Source organism: Gopherus flavomarginatus, chromosome 10 (assembly GCF_025201925.1).
Source record: "Gopherus flavomarginatus isolate rGopFla2 chromosome 10, rGopFla2.mat.asm, whole genome shotgun sequence".
Taxonomy (NCBI): Eukaryota; Metazoa; Chordata; order Testudines; family Testudinidae; genus Gopherus; species Gopherus flavomarginatus.
The window spans coordinates 47,183,710-47,208,265 of NC_066626.1; the positions used below are offsets into that span (position 1 = coordinate 47,183,710).

General features: G+C 39.1%; 1 protein-coding gene across 3 annotated transcripts in view; it reads left to right on the forward strand.

Moving 5' to 3' along the window:
- The first annotated feature begins 19,909 nt into the window (after positions 1-19,909).
- Positions 19,910-24,556, forward strand: part of GRB14 (growth factor receptor bound protein 14) — a 61,248-nt gene continuing 56,601 nt past the window's right edge. For all 3 annotated transcript variants that reach the window (XM_050968964.1, XM_050968965.1, XM_050968966.1), the window contains exon 1: positions 19,910-20,094. In XM_050968964.1, coding sequence (XP_050824921.1) covers positions 20,032-20,094 — 63 coding nt within the window. In that variant the 5' untranslated portion in view covers positions 19,910-20,031. The remainder of the gene's footprint in view (positions 20,095-24,556) is intronic.

The following is a 24,556-nucleotide window of genomic DNA, read 5'->3' on the forward strand; positions in this document are numbered from 1 at the left end:
CATTTGTTATCGTCAGAAGAAGTATATAAGAGTTGAATCTATGGTATGATCATGAATGGCAAATCACATTTCTATCTTTGGTATATTTTATTGGATTCTATGCATGCTATACTACCTATATTTTTATATTCCTTGTAGTTTCTTAATTTAAAGAGGAAAATAGATTAAACCTCTGATCTTTGTTTTGTGCTTTAAAGTGTGACCATTAAATATATGAATGTCAGTACTTTCTTCTGTAATTTATATCAAACAAAAACCAACAGAAAAATGGATGTTTGTTTTTCTGATCATTAGCAGATTACCCAATCTCTTTACATTCTCTAGTATACTTTTTCATTTTCCCCCATTCATGTTAAATAAAGACCAGTATTTAAAGGGTTATTGAAATTATTAAAGCCTTGAGTCAGCTAAGTTTCAGTTTTCAGTGGTCTGTGATGACAAAACAAGAGTAATTTGCCCAGGAGTGACAGTTCTTGCTTTGCTCAAGGATAAGCCAAAAACTATTCTACCACAAAAGTCATTCAAGGTAATTAGTGCTTTGAGTTTCCTTGAATCCAATTTGAAGTGTAAAAATAAAACTACAATGAATCTCAAGGTAAAAAGAACAGTTTATTCCTTGAAATGTTATCTTCATGTGTTTCTCTTTCTTGGTGTTCTCAACAAATGGATATTTTTATCATTGAGACCAAATACGCTTCAAATAATTCCATAATTCTCATTTTAGAAAAACAGTGCTGTAAGAGAACCTTAGATACACATTTTAAGTTCCAGTAAGATTATTTGCTTACTTTCAGAATTTCCTGCCTTGCATTAGTAACTTTATTTAAAATTTCATGGCAAAGAAGAACTTTATGTCATAGAACATGGCTTTCTTTAAATATTTACTAATCAAAGGTTAAAATTAACATTAAGCATTTGACACTCTCATAACCCTTCTCCTTTACTGCCGCTATAGTTCAAAGTTTTTCAGTATTTCCATTTGAAAACTCATTTTTCACAGTTACAAATAGAGCTGTTAGTAATTGTGCATTGCTAAATATCTGACAAATTTGCTAAGTCCCAGTGACAACTTGATTTAAAACAAACATTATCTCTTGACTTAAAAACTCCCCCAGGCTTAGGGTTGATTAACTGAAATAGAAAGGGGAGACACCTGTGCTCCCACTTGAATGGTTCATGAATTTCCAGTAAACTGGTGGTGGTTGTACTTGTGAATATTAGGAGTCATGTAAGCCTTTGAACTATCTTATTTTTAGATTCATTTTTGCACTTGTAAATGCTTTTCATATAAATGCCTTTAGGACTCATTAACCTTAAAAGCAGCAGAGTCCTGTGGCACCTTATAGACTAACAGACGTATTGGAACATGAGCTTTCGTGGGTGAATACCCACTTAGTCGAATGAGGTGGGTATTCGCCCACGAAAGCTCATGCTCCAATACGTCTGTTAGTCTATAAGGTGCCACAGGACACTCTGCTGCTTTTACAGATCCAGACTAACATGGCTACCCCTCTGATACATGAACCTTAAAGTTTCATTTCTTTCAAATTTTGTTATTATGCTAAGATTTTTTTTTTTAAGGCTGAGAGTACAGCAGAGAATTGAATGCATTAATGAGGATTAGATTTTTTGCTTAAAAAAAATGAATGCAAACTATATAAAACAATGATAGCAAAAAGTTTTGGTGGTAAGTAGGTAGAAACTTAAGGATTAAATGCAATGTTTCAGCTAACCTGAAAAAGTAGTCTGCTAAACAAAGTCTTGTTCTACATACAGACCTTTGTACTGCTATAAAAACTGTGTGTGTGTGTGTACGTGTGTGTTAAACGAGAATAGTTATATCAGTACAGCCTTTAATATGAATGCGACTCTACTGGTATAAAGGTGTCTTATGTTGGTATAGTTTTTCCCTTTTTGTATGCTAAGATATACTGTTATAACCACACTTTCATACTGGTAAACTGTTGACCCTAGGGGGAATTGTGCCACTTTTAACTATATCTCTGTAGTTAAAACAGTACAACTTTTGTGTGTAGACTAAACCTAATAAGCTGCTATGTATTCTCTACATTTTCATTCTTTGATAATTGGAAAGATGTGTTTTAAGATGTTTCCAGTCTATTGTCGGGATAAATTTAGCTGATGCGTCAATTGATGAATACTGTGGTTAGATGCTGATAGATATTTGGCTGTGTGTGTGTGTGTGTGTATGTGTGTGTGTGTTCGTTCCCTCTGTATGCTGCCTGAGCCATGTGCAGAAAGCTGGCACAGCAGACCTCAAGTGGTCCGCTCAAGACCGCAAGGTTCATTATGGGATGAAGGCACTCACCTAGGTTTGTCAACAAAGTATGGTACTAGTATGCCGTAGACTCTTCTGGATCAGCAATGCATGGATGTCTGTAACAGTGGACCAGCTCAGTGAACTGTTGGACTTTCCATTCCTCCCTAGGCTAGACAAAGACACTTCCTCTGAGCTACATTTTTATACCCCAATACAAACAAGTTACGCACTGCCCCTTTGACATAGTTAGTTAGTTACTGCTCCCTGACATGGCTAGTTACTACCCTCACCTTGTACATGTTGATTTGATTTAAAACATTTTATTACATACTCTTATCCTGACCTTATCTTTTAGGAGGGGTCAGTGTGTTCCTGTTATCCTTGGGGAATGTTTTTGTACCATCCTTGATATTGGGATGTGTTTGCTTGAGTACTTTGTGCCTACTACATTCCTCTGCTTTTTGTCTTTTTATGGAGAGGATGTTTGCCCATTATCCTGGAAAAGCATAATGCACAGACTGAAAATGACCCAGTGGGCTAAAAACTGTTTTTTGGCCATTTTTGCTTTACCCATGATTTATTTCCTTCCTAAGTGAAGTACTTCGTATGTGGTTTTTATTGAATTCAATCTTGTTGCATTCAGATCAATTTGTCAAGGTCTTTTCGAATTCTAATATTGTCCTCCAAAGTGCTTGCATCCCCTCCCAGTTTGGTGTCATCTGCAGTTTTTACAAACATACTGTCCCCCAATCCCAGAGTGTCAAGTACTCTCAGACTTTTCTATTGTATAAAAAGGTGCTGGCAGGATCTCCCAGAGCAGTTGGTCTTGGAGTTAACATCCCACTGATCTACATGATGTAGTTCACGTCTCTGAGCTATTGTCTCAGACCGTCCCAGGCACACCATGCAAAGGTTATGTTTGGTTCCTGTTTCTAGTTAGTTCCTGTTGCAATCATGAGGGCTAGAATCTTTTGTTTGTCTTAGATTTCATTTAATCACATGAGAACTGGGACCATTGTCTCTATACCTATGAATTAATCCAGTCCTGAAAGCAAGGAAGCAAAAAAAGCGTCAATGGAAGCTAGTTTCATTGCCAGTCGACTTCCTTTCCAGTTCACTTTGTCCTGGTAACATGGCATGTAGCCTCCTGCCTCAGTTGTTAGTTCTCTCTATTTTTTCCCTAGCCTCCCTCTTTCTCTTCCAGAGAGAAGAAAGGGAAGCAGGGGAAAGGAATCTAGTAACAGAAGAATAAGGGGTTTAAGATTGGTGAAAAGGAGAGGGAGAGAGGAAGGACAGCAAGGAAAATTCCTTGGCTGCAGAGACTTCCCAGTCTGCTGACAGATAAATAGGATACTCTAGACAGTTTCCATGGGGAATCAGATGGGAGAGTCAGAGCTTCCAAGTCATGGGTCTGACTTGAAATTTTGCTCAGAATCAGCCCCTTCTTGCAGGGACAAAGCATCAGCTCTGGCTTCTTCATTGCACAGCCTGTCTGAGAGCTCCTCACCAGCTACTCTAGGAGTTAATCAGTTTGAAAGGTAAATCCAAGTGTTAAGAGACCCTCTTGTCTTTATTTTCATAGGCTCCTGACTTCAGTGTCTGTATGCTAAATGCAGTCTCTGTCACAGCCCTCAAATCCCAGATTTGTTTCTTGTCCTCACGAGGGCAGCTGCCATGTGTGCTGCTGATGAAGGGAACTTGGAAATGATTGCCCTCTTCTACAGTACAGTGGGGACCTGTCCTTCCCTTCTGCCCCAACCTGGCTGGAAAACAGAGATCAGCCTGTTGCCCCTAATCTTTGGAACCAAAATAATGATTCAGAAATTCACTCCTGGGAGTTGTAGTTCAGGTGTCTCATGCACCCATTCTCCTCTATAGGCCAGGCTTATGATATGCCACAGCCTTTTCTCTTGGTAAGGGCATGTGGTACATCATGGGATACAAAATCTGTTCGGGTAGCCTGGCCCATACAGGAGAACAGGGATATGAAGCACTGTGGTGACATATACAAATTGAAATGTTTTTGTTTTATGATATTTTTTTTTGTCAAAACTGTATTGATGGAAAATTTCTGACCAGCCCTACTGTAGACCCTTTTTTCCTAGGAGAAACTGATGAGGTGTGTCTATATGTGCTTCTCTGCATTGATTTCTTTTTGCACCGTAACCTCTAGATGCAGACACATATAGAAGTGTCATCTTCATCCATATCTCCAGAAAGGCCAGCTTGCAAGATATAGAAATTTCTTCCCACCACTCTGAGGTGTCTGGAGAGCTCCCCCTTATCTTTTTATTTACCTCACAAGGCAACACATTCTACAGAGCCTTTTGATGAGTGCTTCCTTAGAATCCTCCCTTCTCTGTGAAGCTTCATTGACTTGCCTTCTGGGAAGGACATTCATTGACTCACCATATTTGCTTCCACACCCATCACTCAATCTTGGGAAGCAGGGGTGACTCTAGGCATTTTGCCACCCCAAGCATGGCAGACAGGCTGCCTTTGGCAACTTGCCTGCAGAGGGTCCAATGGTCCCCCTCGCGGCGACCGGCAGAGCGCCCCCAGTGGCTTGCTGCCCCAAGCATGCACTTGGCATGCTGGGGCCTGCAGCCGCCCCTGTTGGGAAGCCTACTTATTATCCTTCCAGTCCACTGGTACTACCTTGCTTTGGCTCAATACTCTTGGCATCTATGAACAGTGGATTCCCAGCTACGTGGGTTGGTGGTGTGAGGATAGATGAGCAAATTGCTTTAGCCAAAACTTGGGGCTAGCTAAAGTTATATGTAGTCTCCTAGAAACGTGATATATTTTTGTTTTTATTTACAACCATTTCTGTTTCTATTATCTCAGCTTAATATCACTTAAATCTCTGTCCTTTAGTAATGAATTTATTCTCGTTTTATTATAATTCATCTCAGTGCTGTTGTATTTAAGTGAGATATACAGGCTGGTGTATATTCTGTCTCTTTGGAGACAGCAGATCCGTATTTCTGTGGGCATTCAGTGACAGGCTGGATGCTGTAGGGAGATCCTTCTGGAGAGTTTGGGAACGGAAGTACACCAAGGGTTATCTTGCAAGGCAAAGTTAGGAGTGGCATAGTCCCGAACAGTCCGTTTGGCTTGCTAACGGACTGGGACGGTGGGGAGCTGCCACACATTATGGCATCAGCATATCTTTCCTTTGCTAAGTTAGGAGAGTGGCTTTCAGTTCTGGATGCTGAGAGAGCATCACTGCTATACTGGAGACCTAGTGCCATATACCTTCCATTTAATTTAATGGAAGATGTGTCGTTCAGTCCCTTTTCACTGATTTTAAAATCTCAACCAACTTTCTTTTCCCAAAGAGCTAGACGTGCCAAGTAAGGATAACCAACCAAATAGGGAAGAAGAACCAGGGTTGCAATAATTTCATCCAGTTTATAGGTTTTAGACATATGGACCTCTTTATTGTTTTGCTAAGAGTATGCCTCCGTCTCAAACAATAAAAGCAAACCTTTTTGCTTCTGTGAAAAGTCCCACTGACTTCAGAGGTGTTCCATGCAGGTGCAATGTTCTGCTTGCACAGATCCAGTTGTAGGATCAGGGCATTGTACTGTATATTTGTAAACTAACTTAGTCATCAGAGGGGATGTGGCTTTTTGACCTCACAACAATTTTGTATAAACATCTACATTACCTCATATACTGTAGGTTTGTAAAGGGGACAACTTAGACACTATTCACTACGGGATGAGATATTAACTAGTTGGTAGTTTTCTCCATAAGCTGTATTGTGCGAATTTCTGAGAAACTAAGATGTTTTGGGATCAAAGCTTTTATTATGACTATCTCTACCTTGTGCCTTTTTGGCTTTTTTAATTTTTTACGTCAATGTAAATCAACTTCAACATGGTTTCTATCCTTAGATACTGTGCAGCTTTTTTTGTTGCAGAAGAATGGTGTGATCCCAGTGCATCTTTGGACTGTTGATTTTAAATGGTTGGGAAGCTCTTAAGGGTGTGTATAATAAAATTAAATTTCATACATATTTCTATCCAAACTGAAAATAGGAAACCATTAAATCGTGAAGATATGTACTCAGAGGTCTCTGAAAAGAGAAAGTGACCTGAATTCAGGGAGAAACACTCACAAAATAAAAATGTAGCTGCAACAGGAAGAATTTATATTTAAATAAACAGAACATACTGCCAAGCAGATACCAACAGCTAAACCTGGTCAGTGACATTAACATTTGATAAAATATATAAAGTAATTTTAAGTAGCTGTTAACGAAAATTGTTTTGTGTGCATGTATTTACTTTCCAGTTATACGCTATTCAGGGATATCTGTGATGACACTTGACCATTCTAAACAGGACTGTCATTTGAAGGCTATTAGAATGCAAGATATTTCTAATCACATTTGGATCCTAGTTGTCACCTACATAACTAAGTTTACCACTGCAATGCATTTAAGATTATTTCTAGCTTCTCGGTGAGAACAGTTAATCTGGACAAGAGTGGTTTTCACTCACGTAGCCCATGGTAAACTGACACTTTGCTACTTATCTTGTTGTCTTTCTGTTCCTCAGCCTATCCACTCCCCTCAGCACTAAAAACTTTGAGTCAGGAAAACCCAGATGGTAAGGAAAGCCTGCTTTCTGTAAGAAAAAGGATGGGGGCCTCTAAGATCACAGTTTTTTATGGTAGCGCGTTTGGCCATCTATCAATTACTTAGTGTAAGGGGTTTGGGGCAGGGGAACCATCTTTGTGTACAGTGTTTGTACAGCACTTAGCACAATGGGGTCCTGGTCCATGGCTACTTCTCCTAGGCATTCCTGAAATGCTGCTGCTGCTGCTGCTACGACTACAAATAATTATTAATTTGGTGCACACCTTTTTCCTGCAGGGCCAAAGACTGATACAGCATATTGGGTTTCAGAGCACCAGGACTTCAACTTTCTCCTATGACATTTCAGTCTTAAGCCTGGTCTATACTACACGATTAGGTTGACATAAGCTGCCTTGTGTCAACCTAGCTGTGGAAGTGTCTTCACTTAAATTTAGCTCCTGCTGACATAAGTGCCTCCCTGCACCAATTTAGTAACACCACCTCCGCGAGTGCTGTAGAGTCACAGTTGATGTAGTTAGGTCAATGCAGCATCAGTGGAGATGCTCTGTTGCTTATGTCACCTGTTACTAGCATTCAAGAGCCATCCCACAATGCTCCATGCTGACAATACAATCGATACAAGTGCTCCTAGTGAGGACGTGCACTGCTGACACAAGAAGCCAAGTGTGCCTGCACACAATTGACTTAACTGCAGTGGCTGTATGCCAACATGAGTTAGGTCAACATAATTTTATGGTGTAGACTTATTAGGGAGGTGAAGAGGTTAATTATCTGACCTTCCTTAGGCAAGATAGGCTCCCCCTATGTGTGTCCTTGCTGCAGAGAGGAAATTAGGTAAATTCCAGCTGGGGAAAGGTTTCTTCAAGCACCTAGATTTGGGGGAACTTTTTCTTATTGTATGTGTCAAGAAGCAAGAGTTGACATCCTTTAGGAAATAAAGGAGCAATCTAATCTGGAGAAACCACCATCCTCAGGAGAGCACTTTTGCTTCAGAAAAAGCCACATAAAGCAGGGTTCTGCCATAAGGAGCTGATAGAATTTCTAGCCCAATTATCATAGATGATTGGGCGTTAAGAGATTACATTGGATCATTGAGCATATTCAGTGTGTTTAGTTGTTTCTCTTTGTGAGTGCCTACAATGAAGAGCTACAGCAGTGCAGCTGCAGCATTTTAAGCATAGACACTGCAGCGGTGGGGGGGTTCTCACATTGCTGTAGTTCAGTGGTTCAGACTTTTGTACTGATGGCCCTTTTCACACAGCAAGCCTCTGAGTGTGACCCCCCCATACATTAAAAACACTTTTAAATATATTTAATACCATTATAAATACTGGAGGAAAAGTGGGGTTTGGTGTGGAGGCTGACAGCTTGTGACCCCCACTGTAATAATCTCATGACCCCATGGGGGGTCCCAACCCCCAGTATGAGAACCCTTGCTATAGTTAATCCACCTCTCCAAGAGGCAGTGGCAAGATTGATGGAAGATTTCTTCCATTGACATAGCACTGTCTCCATGGGGAGGTTAAGCTGGCATAGCTCTCATCTCTAAGGTGTGGACGTAGCTCTGCTGATTTAAATTCCAATGTAGACCAGACCTTAGTTATGTCTAAAGCTCTTATCACAAGATACCGAGGAGTGTATTCTTCCCATGCAGGCTTGCATGGGGAGAAGGGAGTTCTTAAAGACCGTGCTTTTGCAAAGGGACTCATCCTGTCATATAGCTCTAAAATGAGAGCCTCTTAGCGAGGGAGATCTAAAAGAGGCAACATCCCTTTCACCCAAAAAAGATAATTGTGCAGGGAGGAAGTAATGACAAGATGGGAGAAATGAGATGGCCAACACAAAGGAAACTCCCTCCTCTTCTCAGTCCCTAACTCTGATGCTTGTCATAGGAAGGCATTCTGTTGCTAATAAGCTGCCAGTTTGGCCCAGCCATTTTAATGACAGCTTTGTTAATATGTGAAATTACTGACTCAGTCAGCTCCAGATAAAGATTTCATGATATTGCTTAACTTTGAGAACTTGCGCTCTGTGTGTGTGTGTGTGTGTGTGTGTATTTTAAACCAATAAGCAGATACGCTGTAACATTCCTATTTCAGGTACATACGTATATACTGTGTGGCAAGTACATGTGCTAAATACTGGTTTATATGCATATACACTTCGGAACTTGCTACAATATTCATGATGTGCAGCAAAGCAAGATAGTATAAATTTTCTTGTGACCAAAACTGAAATTTTCAGCTAGTGCCTGCACTTAGGCTATAAATAGGCTTTTTATATTAGTTCTGTTATGAGAACTCCTATTACTGGTTGCATTAAGACCTTGAGTTTGTGAGCAGCTGCAAGCACTTGATAATTACATAGAAATGCTTTCAAATGTTGAGAAAACATTCTTAAAAACTTCCAGCTCTTTTCCTCATTACTAATAGTTATTGATATATTAAGGGGAAAAGAAAACATGAAATACAAGGGTTTTGTTATGACTGAGTTGACAGAGCTTTGGAGTTAATGTCCTTTGATTTAACTTGAGCATATCAATTATTACATGAATAGCAAAGCATTGAAAAGTACACAGATTTCCAGGAATTGCTTGTTATGAGGAGTTTAACAATCTGCAAATACTGACCAGAACAGGAGGGGTGGAGGAATGGGCAGAGGAGGGGGAGAATCCTGCATTATGCTATCTAATGTGACTTCTCTCACAATTTTTGTAGACAAGAAACTAGAAGAAAGCAATCTTCAGCTGTCTCCACTGTGTATCTAAACTTGGGAACAGTTGACATGCAAGGTGGGAACTAATATCCCCACAGCAGCTGTGCAGATGAATAGTCTAATAAGGCCACAGAACATTCCGGGATTGATTTTATTTTTATTTATAGGTTTTTCCATGTTCATTACCATAATATCTGAACATCTCATAGATATTTAGCCTCTGATATAGGGAAGTATTCTCCCTATTTTTCAGTTTGAGCAAGTCACTGAATATTTGTCTCAGTTCCCAGCCAGGGGCACAACCAGAATTTTCCAGGTTACCTCCCAATCTCCTCTGGTCATTACCTCAGCATCTCTTCTCCCCTCATAACCTCAGGGGTTCCCCAGGGACTCTCCGATCTCTTTCCCTGTCCCAGTGAACCTTGCTGGGAAGCACTGCTCAGGAACCAGCACTCCCTGCCAGGACTGAGGAATCTAGCTCCACTTGCTGAGAATCCAGCACACAAGTGGGGCCCTGCCCTAATGCTGCTAGGCATGGGGCTTTGCTTGCCAAACTCGACATAAGTGGTAGTGGCTCAGAAAATAGATTTTTGGGGAGCTGAGCCCCCTCTAGCCCTAGCCACTTGCTGCCTATGGCAGCCCAGGGTTCGCGAAAGCGGGGATCCGGGTCTGGGGCATCCTGGTAAGTAGACCAGGCGTGGGTAAGAGAGACCTGCTGGGACTGGCCAGGACTAATACTTCCCCCATGCTTCCTGCTCTGTGGCCAATGGGGAGGGGCTGCCCCCCCTGCCATTGTGCCCCTGTCCTTAGCTCATATGCATAATCTGTAGCAAAATCTGGAGGTAAAATCCAAACTTCCTGAGGCCCTGTTAGTGCATTACAGGTATGGTCATCTGGCTAGACTTTCTAGCATGAAAGTGCTTCTTTTTTGTACTTACTGTCTGAATGTCTCTTTGGTCTCCTCCGACAACTGTTTGTCCCCATTGAAACAATGTTTTTAAAACCTATTTTAATATTAAATTAAATGTAGTTGTAAATTGTGTTTTTGTGTAGAGCTATATGGAGACTGATTTCACAGCAACTTTCAGGGTATCAGATTTGTTCTTGTTCCATGCTGGAATGTCAACAAAACCTTTTGAACATTTTGCAGAAATACATTTGTATTGAAATGTTTCTTTTTGGATCAAAACCTGAGCTTTTCAGTTCAGGAAGGTCTTTTTGGGTCCCGGGTGCTCTCTGATCCCTTCTGATGAGAACTGACTCTCTCACTTTGTGCCCTGGTGCTTAGAGTATGGGCATGGAATGTTGGAGATCCAGTCTCAAGTTCCTGCTCTGCCAGACTCAGAGTGATCTGGGCTGAAAAACTCTGCCCTAAGTCACACAGACTCTGACCATCTTTCCCAGTGAAACTGATATGTCTCTGAAAAACGTTTTGGTGAGTTGTCATTTAGTCAATGTTCTGATCAACTCTAGTTTTGTGTTTGCCTTATTAACTGGAGATAAACCATACAAAGCTGATGATTTTCAGCCATCTTTGGAACATGGTGCATTTGGGTGGGAAGCTGAAGATAAGTAGTGTGATAACTAACAATGTGCCATCTACCACTTTTTTTTTTAAATTAATGGGTTGAATCATTTGTGGTACTTCGGGGATTTTTTGTGACTACTAGAATGAATTAGAACATTGTACCACTGTATTTTTTTTAACAAATAGAACCTAGACTGCATCCTTGAAATTACTCTTTAGAATAGACAGGCACAGGGATAAAATAGGCACACAGCATTGAAAATTAAATGTTAATAGGGGCTTGAAGTAAGATCTGGCAGGAGGTCTGTAACTCACTTTTTACTGATTTTATCTAGGGCTGTCAAGCAATTTAAAAAAATTGTCATGTTAAATAATAGAATACTATTTATTTTAAATATTTTGGATGTTTATCACATTTTAAAATATATTTAAATTACAACACAATACAAAGTATACAGTGCTCACTTTATATTTATGTATTACAAATATTTATACTGTAAAAATGTATTTTTCAACTCATACAAGTACTGAGTGCAATCTCTTTACCATGAAAGTTGCACTTACAAATGTATAATTATGTGCAAAAAAACCTGCATTCAAAAATAACACTGTAAAACTTTAGATAAGGCTAAAAGTCTACTCAGTCCTCCTTCTTGGTCAGCCAGCCACTCAGACAAACAAGGTTGGTTACAATTTGCAGGAGATAATGCTACCTGCTTCTTGTTTACAATGTCATCTGAAAGTGAGAACAGACATTCACATGGCACTTCTGTAGCCAGCATTGCAAGGTATTTCCATGACAGATATGCTAAACATTTGTATGTCCCTTCATGCTTCGGCCACCATTCCAGAGGACATGCTTCCATGCTGATGATGCTTGTTAAAAAATAATGCGTTAATTAAATTTGTGACTCTACCCCTTTTGGGGGAGAATTGTATATCTCATGCTACGTTTCACTCGCATTCTGCATATAGTTCACGCTATAGCAGTCTTGGATGATGACCCAGCACGTATTTGTTTTAAGAACACTTTCACAGAAGATTTGACAAAACGCAAAGAAGGTAACGACGTGAAATTTCTAAAAGTAGCTATAACACTCGACCCAAGGTTTAGGAACCTGAAGTGCCATCCAAAATCTGAGAGGGACGATAGTCTTAAAAGAGCAACACTCTGATGCAGAAACTAGAGAACTCACACCACCAAAAAAGAAAATCCAGCTTTCTGCTGGTGGTATCTGACTCAGATGATGAAAATGAACATGTCAGTCCACACTGCTTTGAATCGTTATCAAGCAGAACCCATCATCAGCATGGAAGCATGTCCTCTGGAATGGTGGCTGAAGCATGAAGGGACCTATGAATCTTTAGTGCATCTGGCATGTAAATACCTTGCTATGCCAGCTACAACAGTGCCATGTGAATGCCTGTTCTCACTTTCAGATGACATTGTAAATAAGAAGCAGGCAGCATTATCTCCTGCAAATTATAACCAGCCTTGTTTATCTCAGTGACTGGCTGACCAAGAAATAGGACTGAGTGGACTTGTAGGCTCTAAAGTTTTACTCTGTTTTGTTTTTGAGTGCAATTATATAACAAAAATTTGTTTGTAAGTTGTGCTTTCACAATAGAGATTGCACTTCAGTGCTTGCATGATGTGAATTAAAGAAAAGGAATAGTATTTTTCTTCATTTTTATAGTGTCTATATTTGTAATAAATAATATAAAGTGAGCACTGTACAGTTTGTATTCTGTGTTGTAATTGAAATAAATAAAATGTAGAAAAACATCCAAAATATTTAGGATATTTCAATTAGTATTCTATTGTTATAAGTGCGATTAATTGCGATTAATTTTTGTGTTGACTACGTGAGTTAACTGCGGTTAATTGACTACCATATTTTTAACACATGAAGCAGGGGGCTAACAGGTGTACAAATCCTTCATGTGAATGGTGACCTTTGAAGTCCTGTAATACATTGAGCATATTAAAGGACAAGGTGACAAAAGCTGAAGTAATGCATGGAGACTTTATGGCAACAATGGATATTAGTTTGAAGACTAAAATTGGCATGGTAATTATGCCATATAAGAGAAGAAAAATACTCAGAATATGATAGATTTATCAGCTGAGACAAACTAACTCAACTCAGTTGATTACATTTATCGTCTTCTCCTGGGGTGCTCTGAATTAGAGAGATGCCTGAGTCCTGAACAGCTTAACAAGTAAAAGCTATTCAGCTTCTTGAGCCCCCCCTAAGGAGTTGGTGGTATATCTGCAAATACAGTAGATTGTGGGATGGGGGATATGACAGAACCTTACTAGGAAGAGGAAATGAGTCACTCGGGCTAGACTTCTGATAAAGATAGAAACTGAGGAGGTATGGGGAAAGGAGAAAAGAAAACAAACTGTAGTAGACTTTCTTTTATGTCCATCTAACACATATATAGTCAACAAGCCCATCTCGGGTCCGTGGTGTCTGCTTACAAAGCTCCTCCAGCCCCAACACTAAAACTGCTTGGGAATTTTTCAATTAAACTGTTTTTGATGGAAAACGAAACTTGTGGGAATGATTTGGTTTTAACACAACTTTAATCAGTAAATTTTCTCAGATCCATGATGGATATTCTGCGGGTGGGGGGGGGGGAGAGAGAGAGAGAGAGAGAGACTGACTCTCGTGACCAACAATAGCCTGGTGGGTTTGGCACTCACCTGGGATGTGAGAGAACGGGGTTTAAGTCCCTGTTCCAAATTGGGCAGAGCAGAGATCTGAAGCAGTGTCTCCTGCCTCCAAGGTGAGTGCACTAACACCAGGGTATTGTGGGGTGGGTTGGTCTGTCTCTTTTTGCAATATTTTTTGAAATGTCTCAGATTCATCCTAATGTGTAATGAGAAAAATTTCTGAAATCTTAAAAATCTTTGCAGGATAGGAAAACCAGTTCCTGCCTACCTCTAACCCACACCTAAAGAAACTGGCAGCATTTTACCCAAGTCCCAGAACCACTTCTCACTATTTCTTTCTGGGGGGGGAGGTCCCTCTGAGTGAGGCTGGGGGTGAAATCTATTGCTGGTGCTCTGACGGCTGAAAAGAAGGGGGACACATGTGCCATGCCCTGCCCTGCCTGCAGGGTGCAGCAGGGAAGTAGCTGTTCCTTCACATCTGCATGTCTGAAAACAAAATGAATATAGCCAGGAGTCCTGGATTTTGTGTAATGTTAACCTTACATACTTATTTAAACCCTGAGCTTTGCCAGAGGTTATAAGCTGTGTGAGTTTCATGTCAGTGTTTTTTTTTTTTTTTAAACCACTGTGAACTGCATGCTAGTGGAACATATTACTAAGTGAGGCCTAAAACGTGTGGCTCGTGGTAATTATTCCTGGTGAAAATCAATCCTGCTTAGCTTCTGAGGCCTTGAATATGATTCTACTCAGGATGATATTCATATCCACACTCTGTTTCATGTACCCTCTGCTAGGTAATTATGTGACGGGACTCCATGTTTCTAAAACTAAACTGACTCTTTATTAAGAGAACTATTCATAGTGGTGCTGCATCTGCATCTAGCATTCCATCCACATGCATGTAGAGAAGCTGCTTTGGTATCTCCTCCAAACTTTTATCTCTTGCAGCCTGTGCTCCTTCTGTCAAGTTCCATGCATGTTACTACTTACTCCTATTGAGGAAATAAATATTGAACCTTGACAGAAGTTTGTCTCTTAGCACAGCCTACAGAGCTTGTAAAGTCGTCTGAGAGCTACTGTTCTTGGAATAGGAAAGTGAAGCAGCATATGTCTAGGCCTTGTTTGTCAGTCTGTGTGTCTCTGGCAGCATGCAAGTGCCAATTTCCATCTCCTCTACTCCATTAGCTATTTACTGGGTCAGTCATGATAACACGATGCAAGGGGATGGGACGGGGGCATGGATCAGTGGCTGTGTCTCAATTCCTGTGGATATCTGGCACAAGCTGAAGAAGTTAATAATGATACAACCAGCTGACCAAATTCGGTGATGAATCCTGCTCACGTCCCATCTGAGAGAAGAAGTAGAGGGGTTTCAAAAAGTACACAGTACACCTGTTTCTTTGCCTCCTCTTGATCCTGGTTGCTGCACTGGCAGCTGGCTGTTAACTGAGCACCACCAATTGACTAATCTGGGTTCAGTTTTCAGCACAGGACTCAGAATCTCAGGCTATCATGCTTTGCTCTTAACTTGCCCTGAAATGGATGGTGTTATACCTGGCTGTACACAATATAGGCTGGAGAGTTGTGGTATCCTCCTACAACTGAAGAGTGTGCTGTTGGAATTCTATACTGTACCAGGCTAGTTTTAAGAAATGCAAGTTAAGTAGGTGGAAGATCAATGTGGAAGAATAGAGGTACATAGTTAACGATGATGATTCAACCTTAATTGTAAACTTCCTAGGTATCTAGAATTCAAGTTTAAATATATGGCTATATATACTGTGAATGTTGTTTTACAGGGTAACACTTTAATGCAGCTGTCTCTACGTGGGAATTAATAAATATTTACTCCAGACCTACTTCAAGCATATCTGAAATCACATTCCATGTTCAGTTTAGAAATAAGACCTTGTTCCATTTTATGCGAGGAAGCAAAATGACTTTAAAGTCTGAAATGTTTTGTCTGGTGTGCTTCAGTTTTACTTAAGAGAATACTTTTTCAGAAAAATGCAACTCTACCATATAACATGTTTCCTCAGTAACCTTGGTAGTATAACTTTGATTCTTCTGGTAAAGAGACAGAAACTGTCTGACCCATTTAATGGCTTTGGTAAAGAAATGCAGATGTTATAGCTAACAGACTTCTTTAACTATATGTTGGTCTTTTTATGGTCATCTAATACTAATGTATTGGGTTAAAATAATAGTTCTGTAGCATCTTTCATGTAAGGGTCTCAAAGCTCTTTACAAATGCTAATGAATTTAGCTTCTCAATGGTATTATCATTATTCTAAAAATGTAGAAACTGAGGCACAAAGATTGTTACTTGTCCAAGTTCACATGCTGTATTTGTAGAGGAGGTAGCAACAGAACTTAGCTCTCGTTATTCCTGGGCCAGGGCTTTCATAAGACCAGCCTTCCATTACTAGAAGTGTATCCATACTTCATGTGCTATTGAAAAAACACTTGATTGTAGCTACTGATTTTCATGAGCTTTGCACAGGTCTTAGATATGCCCCCCCCCTTCAGTTGATTACTCTTATTAAAAAAAAAAGTGGCAACAAATGTACTTGCTTCTCTAGAATTTATTATCCAATATAACATACATTTATGTGTAGTTACTCTCAAAAGTACTATGGAAAAACTGCCACCTTTTTACTCAGCTGATCTGCTCCCTATATGTATTCAGAGTAATATCTGCTATTTTAGTGATGAAAACAGTTAAAAGTGGTACAAACACAGAGTGGGCTGGATTCTATTTCTTATGCATCATCAACATGGATGTTTACTAAGTTGCTGCTCTAGAGCTAGATCAGTAATAACTTCAACCTACAGAAGGCAAAGGAGTTGAATACATGTACTTAAGATATTAGCCTGAAAAATCTTTCTGAAGTTGAGGTCTGCTTATCTCATTCATCAACTTAACTTTGCAGAGCTGGCAGTTGAAAGTTCACCTGTTCATCCCTTTCCTTTAGGAGTCACAGTAAGAATGGGATTACCTGAATTGCTTTCAGTATGCTCCTAACGCTTGCAGCTTTGCACTATAAGATAATGACTATAATCAAATCTCATGCTTCAGGGCTTCAGATGGTCACTTGTAAGAGTCAGGAAGGATTTTTTTTTTCCTGAATGCACATTTGTCCAGATGTTTCAGAGGAAGGCAAAAAAATGCAGACTACATCAGAGATTGGCCACAGCTGGAGATGGGGTACCAGAAGGAGTGGGCCAATGCTGTGCAGTGATCAAGAGAATCTTCTTTCTAGATGAAATAGCTAAAGGTAAATAGCTAATGGCATGGGGGAGGTGGAAATTGGCACTTGCATGCTGCCAGAGATAGGGAAACTGCCAAACAAGGCCCAGACAAATGCGGTTTCCTTTTCCTTTCCAGGAAAACCACTGTCAGGCCTATTTCACCATCTTATTGAAATATTTTTTTTTGCCTGAGAATGTCCTTTATTTTATTTATTTATTTATGTATTTTTTCATGCACACAGCTTGTAACTGAAAATAGCCTAAACTAAGTTCCCTTGAGATAGCTCACATGTTCAGGGTCATACTAACTGCCGTATTTGGTATCAGGAAGGAATTTCCCCCCAGGTCAGATTGGCTGGGACCATGGGGGTTTCTCATCCTTCCCTCCAAAATGAAGCATGGTTTGGCTGCTGGGATCATCTGGACATATGTTACCTAATCAATTCTCTGCCACTGCAGGAACCTCAGGCATTAGTGGCACCTTAGTCTCTGCTGTTTTCTGCCTGTGTCACACAGTTTAGTCTTCCAAGAACCAAAATGCTTTGGTGTCGCTAAAATATTGTGGGTTTAATATAGGTGAAAATTAATGGCCCATAATATACAGGCAGTTTAATGGTCTCTTCTGGTTTTATCTCTATGCAAATTTAAAAGTTATATTTTTCTAAACAGTGCTGATTTGATATGGATATAATGAAAAAACTGGAGCAGACAAACACAAATAGTCTCTCTGGGGAAAATAATCCTCTGCTTCACCTTGTAGACAAATAGGAAAATATTATTCATTCAACGAAAAGCATTGAAATTCTTGGCCGCCAACAAGGAACTTCAGGACTTGAGGGTAAGATTAAACTGATTTTGGTTATTTTTATTCCCTTTGCAATAAAGTGGTTGATGCAATATATTGGGATTACTATTATTGAGGTGTTTTTTTAATCTCACTTTTTGTAGAAAATTGAAAAAAAAAATCTTCATGGGATCTTAAAGCTCCAATGCTGCCAACGTGTGCATGTGTAACTATATTCCTGAGAGTAAAATGTTTGCAGGATTGGGGCCTAACACCAATGTTTGTGTCTCAGGTTTTACTGCAGACATGTTAATCACATTATGGGGTAAATGGTGGAAAAAAATATACAATCAAACATTAGCTACTATAAATGTCAAAATCTGAGAATGATGGTAGGAGGAGATGCTCTTTCCAGATGCTATAGAAAGGTAATTAAAATTTGAACTTCAGAAGTAACTATATCTTAGAAATTTCCAACACATAGGTATAATGAATTCTTTACCTAAACCTTGAGATAAGCATAGTATAAAGTAAGTGAGTACCATGTCTAACATTTGGGAGATTACATAGTTACCATGATTTTGGTTTTTCTGTAGCCTGAGTGTGAAATGAACCAAAGTGAAAACTGAGCATCTTCTACTGAGCTAACAAAAAAGATTTTTGCCACATTTTAATTGGTTTTATGACTTATTAAAACTATATGATTAAAGTTAACTAGACAAGGATAAATTCTGGCCTCCAATCTAGATCCTTTTATAACTGTGCATCAGTTTACAGCAGCTATTCATCCCTGCCCTGCCCCGCCTGTCATAATCAAGGCCAATAGATTTTGAAACTGCAGGAAAATGTTTGCCTGTACTTCCTATTATCTGACAATATTTTGTCATTCTTTAACAGCTGTGGGTAACACCATCAACATACTACAGGTGAAATTGTTATATTTAATCTGCATATTGCTCTGTGCAAAAGCGCATTAAAGCTCTGATTCAGGGCCTCATTCTGCAGAGTACTTCAGAATGTGTGTGAGCCCCTGAAGCCAACAGGGCTTACCAAGGTCATCAAGCACATGCCTAATTTTAAAATCATGAATGGGCACATTGAATTTATGAGCTCTAATTATGCCGTATCAGTACCAGTGGCATGTTAGATATGATTATATTTTTTGTTAATTATAGATGATGGTATTGTTTCTCTTTAACGCATCAGCATTTAATTCTTTAAAATCACTGACTAATGTGGCTTGTAATCAGTTTTCCTTCCTCAACACATTCTGCGCATAAATGGCTGCCTTCATCTTCCAATTATTTTCCCTCTTCCCCTCCCCCCACATCTCAAGGATAAGGTGGTTTTGGCATAGATTATTATAGTATTTGCCAAGTCAGCTCTGAACATTTCAAGGATATGTACAGTACTCAGACATGCACTAAATAATTTACTCAGTGTTTTTTTTAAAGACCGCAATAGCTGTGTATGTTACACATCATTATTTGAAATGTTATGAACTTTTGACATGAACTGTTGTAGATTGTTTACCTTGTTAATCTAGTGTGAGCGACATTTTAGATGCTACATATTCGATCAAAAGAGGCTTGTGTTTAAAACATTTTAATCTCATAGTTCTAATCATATCTACTGCAGAATCTGCTTTAATTTAAGTTATTTTAAGAACAGCATATTTTAAATGTAATCTAAATATGCCTACTTCTTAAAATTTTAAAGTATAATGATGTTCTGTCTGTAAATTAAATACTTAAACAAAAAAGTCACAATTCTTTTTCTCTCCAACCAGCAAAGAAGGCATACAATTGCTCTAGTTTTTTGAGGGGGGGGGCGCGGGGCGGAGGAGGCTCCTGTGTGATTTAAATACTTGTTAATCTGCTTCTTTAAATATCATAAACAAAAGTATCAGAACATATTTCCAAGGACAAAGGAGGAGTTTGCAAGCCCTGTGATTGGTTGGTTGCTAGTTAGTCCTGTCCCAGAGTCATCTTTAATTGGCTTTGGGTAGGGTTGGATTCACATAAGCAGGGTGACATTTATTGCATTCTTACTTGTTTCTTTGCACTGACTCTAAGGTATTGGGTTCTGAGAACTGAGGCTTCAAGGAATATTGCCAGGGACGGACTTTATTTCATGTATGACCTGAATGGAGGCTGTTAGTCTAATTCTGTGAAGAGCAGACATGAGCTTATATGCAAGAAGGGTAACTTTGCCAGCGATTACTCCAATAGTTCTTCAAAAAAGGGTAGGGCATTTAAATAAGTGTGTAACATTCACTGTAGTGTGTGTGTGTGTGGGGGGGGGTGGGGATAAGTGGTTGCACAGTTTAAACAAACAATGATTTAAATACATATAATGTAGCCATATATAAGCAGATATGATTTTTAAAAATCCTGTAATATTTTAAGAAAATAGTGAAATGTCTTAATTTCCTCTAGTTAATTTAATGCTTATTAGACTGCTTGTCACACATACCTTTTTCTCTCTTATAATTTTTGTTATAATACTGTACCTTACAGAGAAAATTGTATGTACAGAATATCTTAGTTGGGCCAAAAAAGCTAAATATAATTCCATTTATTAATGTTAAAATATGCCCTTTTTATAGGGTTTTTAAGAGCTCGATCCAAATCCCACTGAAGTTTGAATCAGCGTCTATATTCTTATACTCTCTTACTGACTCTTTTGGCTAAGTTTCAGTTTAAAAATTGAATGTAAGCATTAATGTTTAGTTTTAAAAAAAAGTTAGAAACTGTTTTAAACTTATTTGTTCCAGTTCTTAGTATAAGGATTTAACTTTTAAAAATGTACTTATGATACAAAATCATACAATTTTGATATTACAGCTTGCGAATAATAACCAGAGTTAGAAACTAGCCAGTCTACATCATCTGGCCGTATAGACACTTAAAAACAACAAGTTGAGTGAGGGAGATGTCGTCTTTTCTAATACAGTGGTATTATTTTATATTAAATGCAGGAATCTCCATCAGTTTTTAATAAACCCACGGGATTTTAAATAGATTTGCAAAGGTAGGTTTCATTGCCATGTGCTATAGTTTTATTTCCTTGAAATAAATGAAATTCTAGTGAACAGGGTCTTTCGTTACTCAGTTGCTCTTGAGACACTGTCACAGCTATGAAAGATGGAATTTCAGTGAAACATCATTGTAGTTCTCAGAGGCTTTCAAGGCCGTCTCTACAGAAATAAGACACAGTGCATGTTGTTATGACCTGTTTGGCCCATGGTGTGTACACTATTTGATCATACAGCGTTTGTAGCTCTTATTACTCAGAAAACAGTTTTGGCTCAAATTTTCTCTCTAAAAAAGTACTTTAGGAGAATGGTAAGATTACCCAGTTCAGCATTCAAAATTTAGGAAATGCCACAATTAAGGTTTTACATATAACTTAATTTTTCTGTCTTATGCAATATGCATTATGATACTGTCCTAATTAGATGATTGCATACTATATCTAGGGTATAATATCCCTCCCCCCCATCTTAGATATGCAAATAGCATGTTGTAAATGTCTGTGTCCTTGTCCTTGTCTCCTGGCATTTTGTTTGTCCTAATAGTCCAATCTTAACTGACTGGCTAGAGAAGAAAATTTTCTTCTCTGGCTTCTAAAACATTTGAATGTTAAATTAATCAATACTCTTGTATTATGGATTTTATTTTCAACAATCCTTTCATGTATTTTAGGAAATGAGGCGGTTAGCTTCCAAGATAATTGAGTTGTAAACTTAGGTGGTCTACACGTGCCACAACCTTTCATTATTGCTCTATTTTTGTTTATTGGGCATTTTTAATGGACTTTGTGTAATATAGACAGAGTAATACACAATATTACCCATTACACTTGTGCTGTACACACTGACATAGGTAAAGGTGTACCTGTAACTTTGGAGTTCCCTGGTTTTTGAATACTTTACTGGCAGCCTTAAAGTTTTTGTCAGAATTTTGGGTGTGCACTAATGAAGGAAAAATTTAATTCCACATTGGGGAGTTTATTTTTTGCTGTTTAGATACCATCTGTGCCCAATCCTCTGAAACTTTATAAGGTATGCCTGAAAGACCCCATTCTTCCACGAACCTTGGAAAGTGTTTAAGTGTTCTTTACATACTTTACAGATAGACAGTGAATGGGACAAGTGTGCCAGTCAGCCCTTACCCAAGCTCCACACAACTTCACTAAGTCTTTTAACATGCAGCTAAGTGAGCTATGCATGCATGCTTAGTACAGCCTTCCACATTTTATAAGCTCAGTTAGAAAACTGCAAAATGTACTATGTGCACCCAGAGTCCGATAGTCAATGGATATCTGATCCAAACAACTTTTACACTGGAATACTCAAAGGCACATGTCCTTGATTAGGGCTAATTCAATGCCAAATCTACACTTCCTGATACAGGTTGTGCTCTTTGTATCTGTGCATGTGGCATACCTTCTGTATGGATCTCTTTTCTCCCCGCTCCCACACCCACCCCTTGAAGGATGACTTAGCCAATTCTGTAACACCATCTTCCTCAGTGTTTTCCCCAGGAATTGAAATTCCAGGGGAGTGTTTGAATATATGGGGGACGGGGAGGAGAAGAGGATCAACGAGGGTTGAGATTGTAAGGGTGAAGATGGGCTGTATAGTGCCATAGTAAAAATGCTACTCAAGCCTACTATGAAGCACTACATCTACATCCTTCTCTTGGCTTCTTGTAATTTTGCCCAAGTCTTTGGTGTCATCTTGTATGTCCATTACTTACAGTCCTTCATGATATGATCATGCAGAAGGCAACTTCTTTCAGAACACAAAATTCTATTCAATGAGGAAAAAGAATGCTCAACTGTAGCTGTTGTGACTAGGAGTAGTAAGAGATGAAGTCCTACTTCTTTAATCCCAGGAAACATAGCACAAAGATTGGGTCAAACCACTAGTAGTGATGATGAAAAAGTTGAAGTTAAATCTTCATTTGTTTGTTGTATGAAATGCCACTCTGTGTTCAAAATTCTCTTTTCTGTCCTGATCACATAGCAGCCCCGTTGCTGGTAGCACCTCACTCCACTCAACTGTAGGTGTTTTATAAGACAGACATCTGTAAAAGCTATGTAGAAGTTGAGTAGAGTCAAGAAATCACTATTGTAGATTTGTAAGAATCAAGTCTGTGTACTTTTTCAGCTGGCTTGACATCCTATAAAGAGTCAATATAAGTCAACTTCTGGACTGAAGTCTTTGTTTCTTCCAGTATGTTTTCAGTGGATATCTCTGATCCAAGGGTAGCTTCTATTGCTGGACAAAGATCTATTACTGTTGTAGCAGATGCTGGGATGACATTGTTTAATGACCCAGGTGGTTTCAACAGTAGACTTACCAGAGAGAGAATGGTGACCGTCTTCTCTGAACATAGTAACAAAAGTAGTCCAGCAGCCTCACTACTTAGATCTGTCCCATCTCGGTAGGTGCTTTCCAAAGCCAGTAATAATGGTTGCAGTAATTTTAAGACGACAGCCAAGAATCACTCATGAGAAAGCCAGCAGGTTTTCCCAGGTTGGACTGATCTGAAATTCAGTCCCAGTGTATCTTCTGTTTTGTTTCCAAGATGTTCAGTCCTTCTGGACTCTTGCAGAAAAAAGAATATAACACAGCCATTAAATTTCTGGCTTTGTTAATGTCTTTTGAAGATTCTGCAGCTCGTACTAGAGCAAGCTGGAGTGGATGGCCTCTGCAGTGTGTATAGGAGAGTTTAGAATTACACTTTTCTCTGAACAAAGCTTGCACTCCACTATGTCTTCCAGAGAAGTTTGCAGCTCCATCAGATGCACAAGCAGCCATCTCTTTGGGGTTCAATTTACAAGCATTTAACTCTAAGATATCACGGATGCAGCCAATGTCTCTTCTATAACCTGAACATCTAGAATGTATCTACTGGTCTACCACAGCTATCAAGATAACATATGCAAGAACTTAATACTTGACATCCGTTTGCAGCGGTGCATTCATCTGCCATGTATGCAAATTTTCTGAATGTGGTGAGAGAGTTCTTTACTTTTTTTCAATTACTAAGTCTTTCACTGTTGCACCGCATGCTTCTAACCAGTCAGTTTTGTTTCTTGCAGAAAGATAGTGAGCATTTGCTGGTCTTGTTCGAAATCAGTGTACAACTTCAGAACTAACAAATGACAATGCACTTAACATTGGCCTCCAGTTTTTAGTGTGTAGTATCTCTTGCTTAAATAGAAACTATCATGCAACAGCCATGTTGGTTGGCATAAACTGAGTTGTCTCCAACATTATTAACAGCCTTATTAAGTACTTCTAAAATTGGCTTTGATAGTGACCAGCTTATAAGGCTTTCTACATGCTGAGGCAGTCTATAGGCATGCAGTCCATAGGCATTTCATGTAGGTTGTCAATATTGGCTTGGCTGATCAGTCTGAAAAATCAAGTTCCTCCACTTTTACTTTATAAATTGATGATACGCTCACATCTTGAATACTGTATTCCAAAGATATATTGGAATTGGAAAAGGTACAGAGAAGGGCAACAAAAATGATTAGGGATGTGGAACAGATTCCATATGAGGAGAAATTAAAGACTGGGACTTTTCAGCTTGGAAAAGAGATGACTAAGAGTGGATATGATAGAGGCTTATAAAATGTTGACTGGATGTGGAGAAAATGAATAGGGAAATGTTATTTACCCCATCATT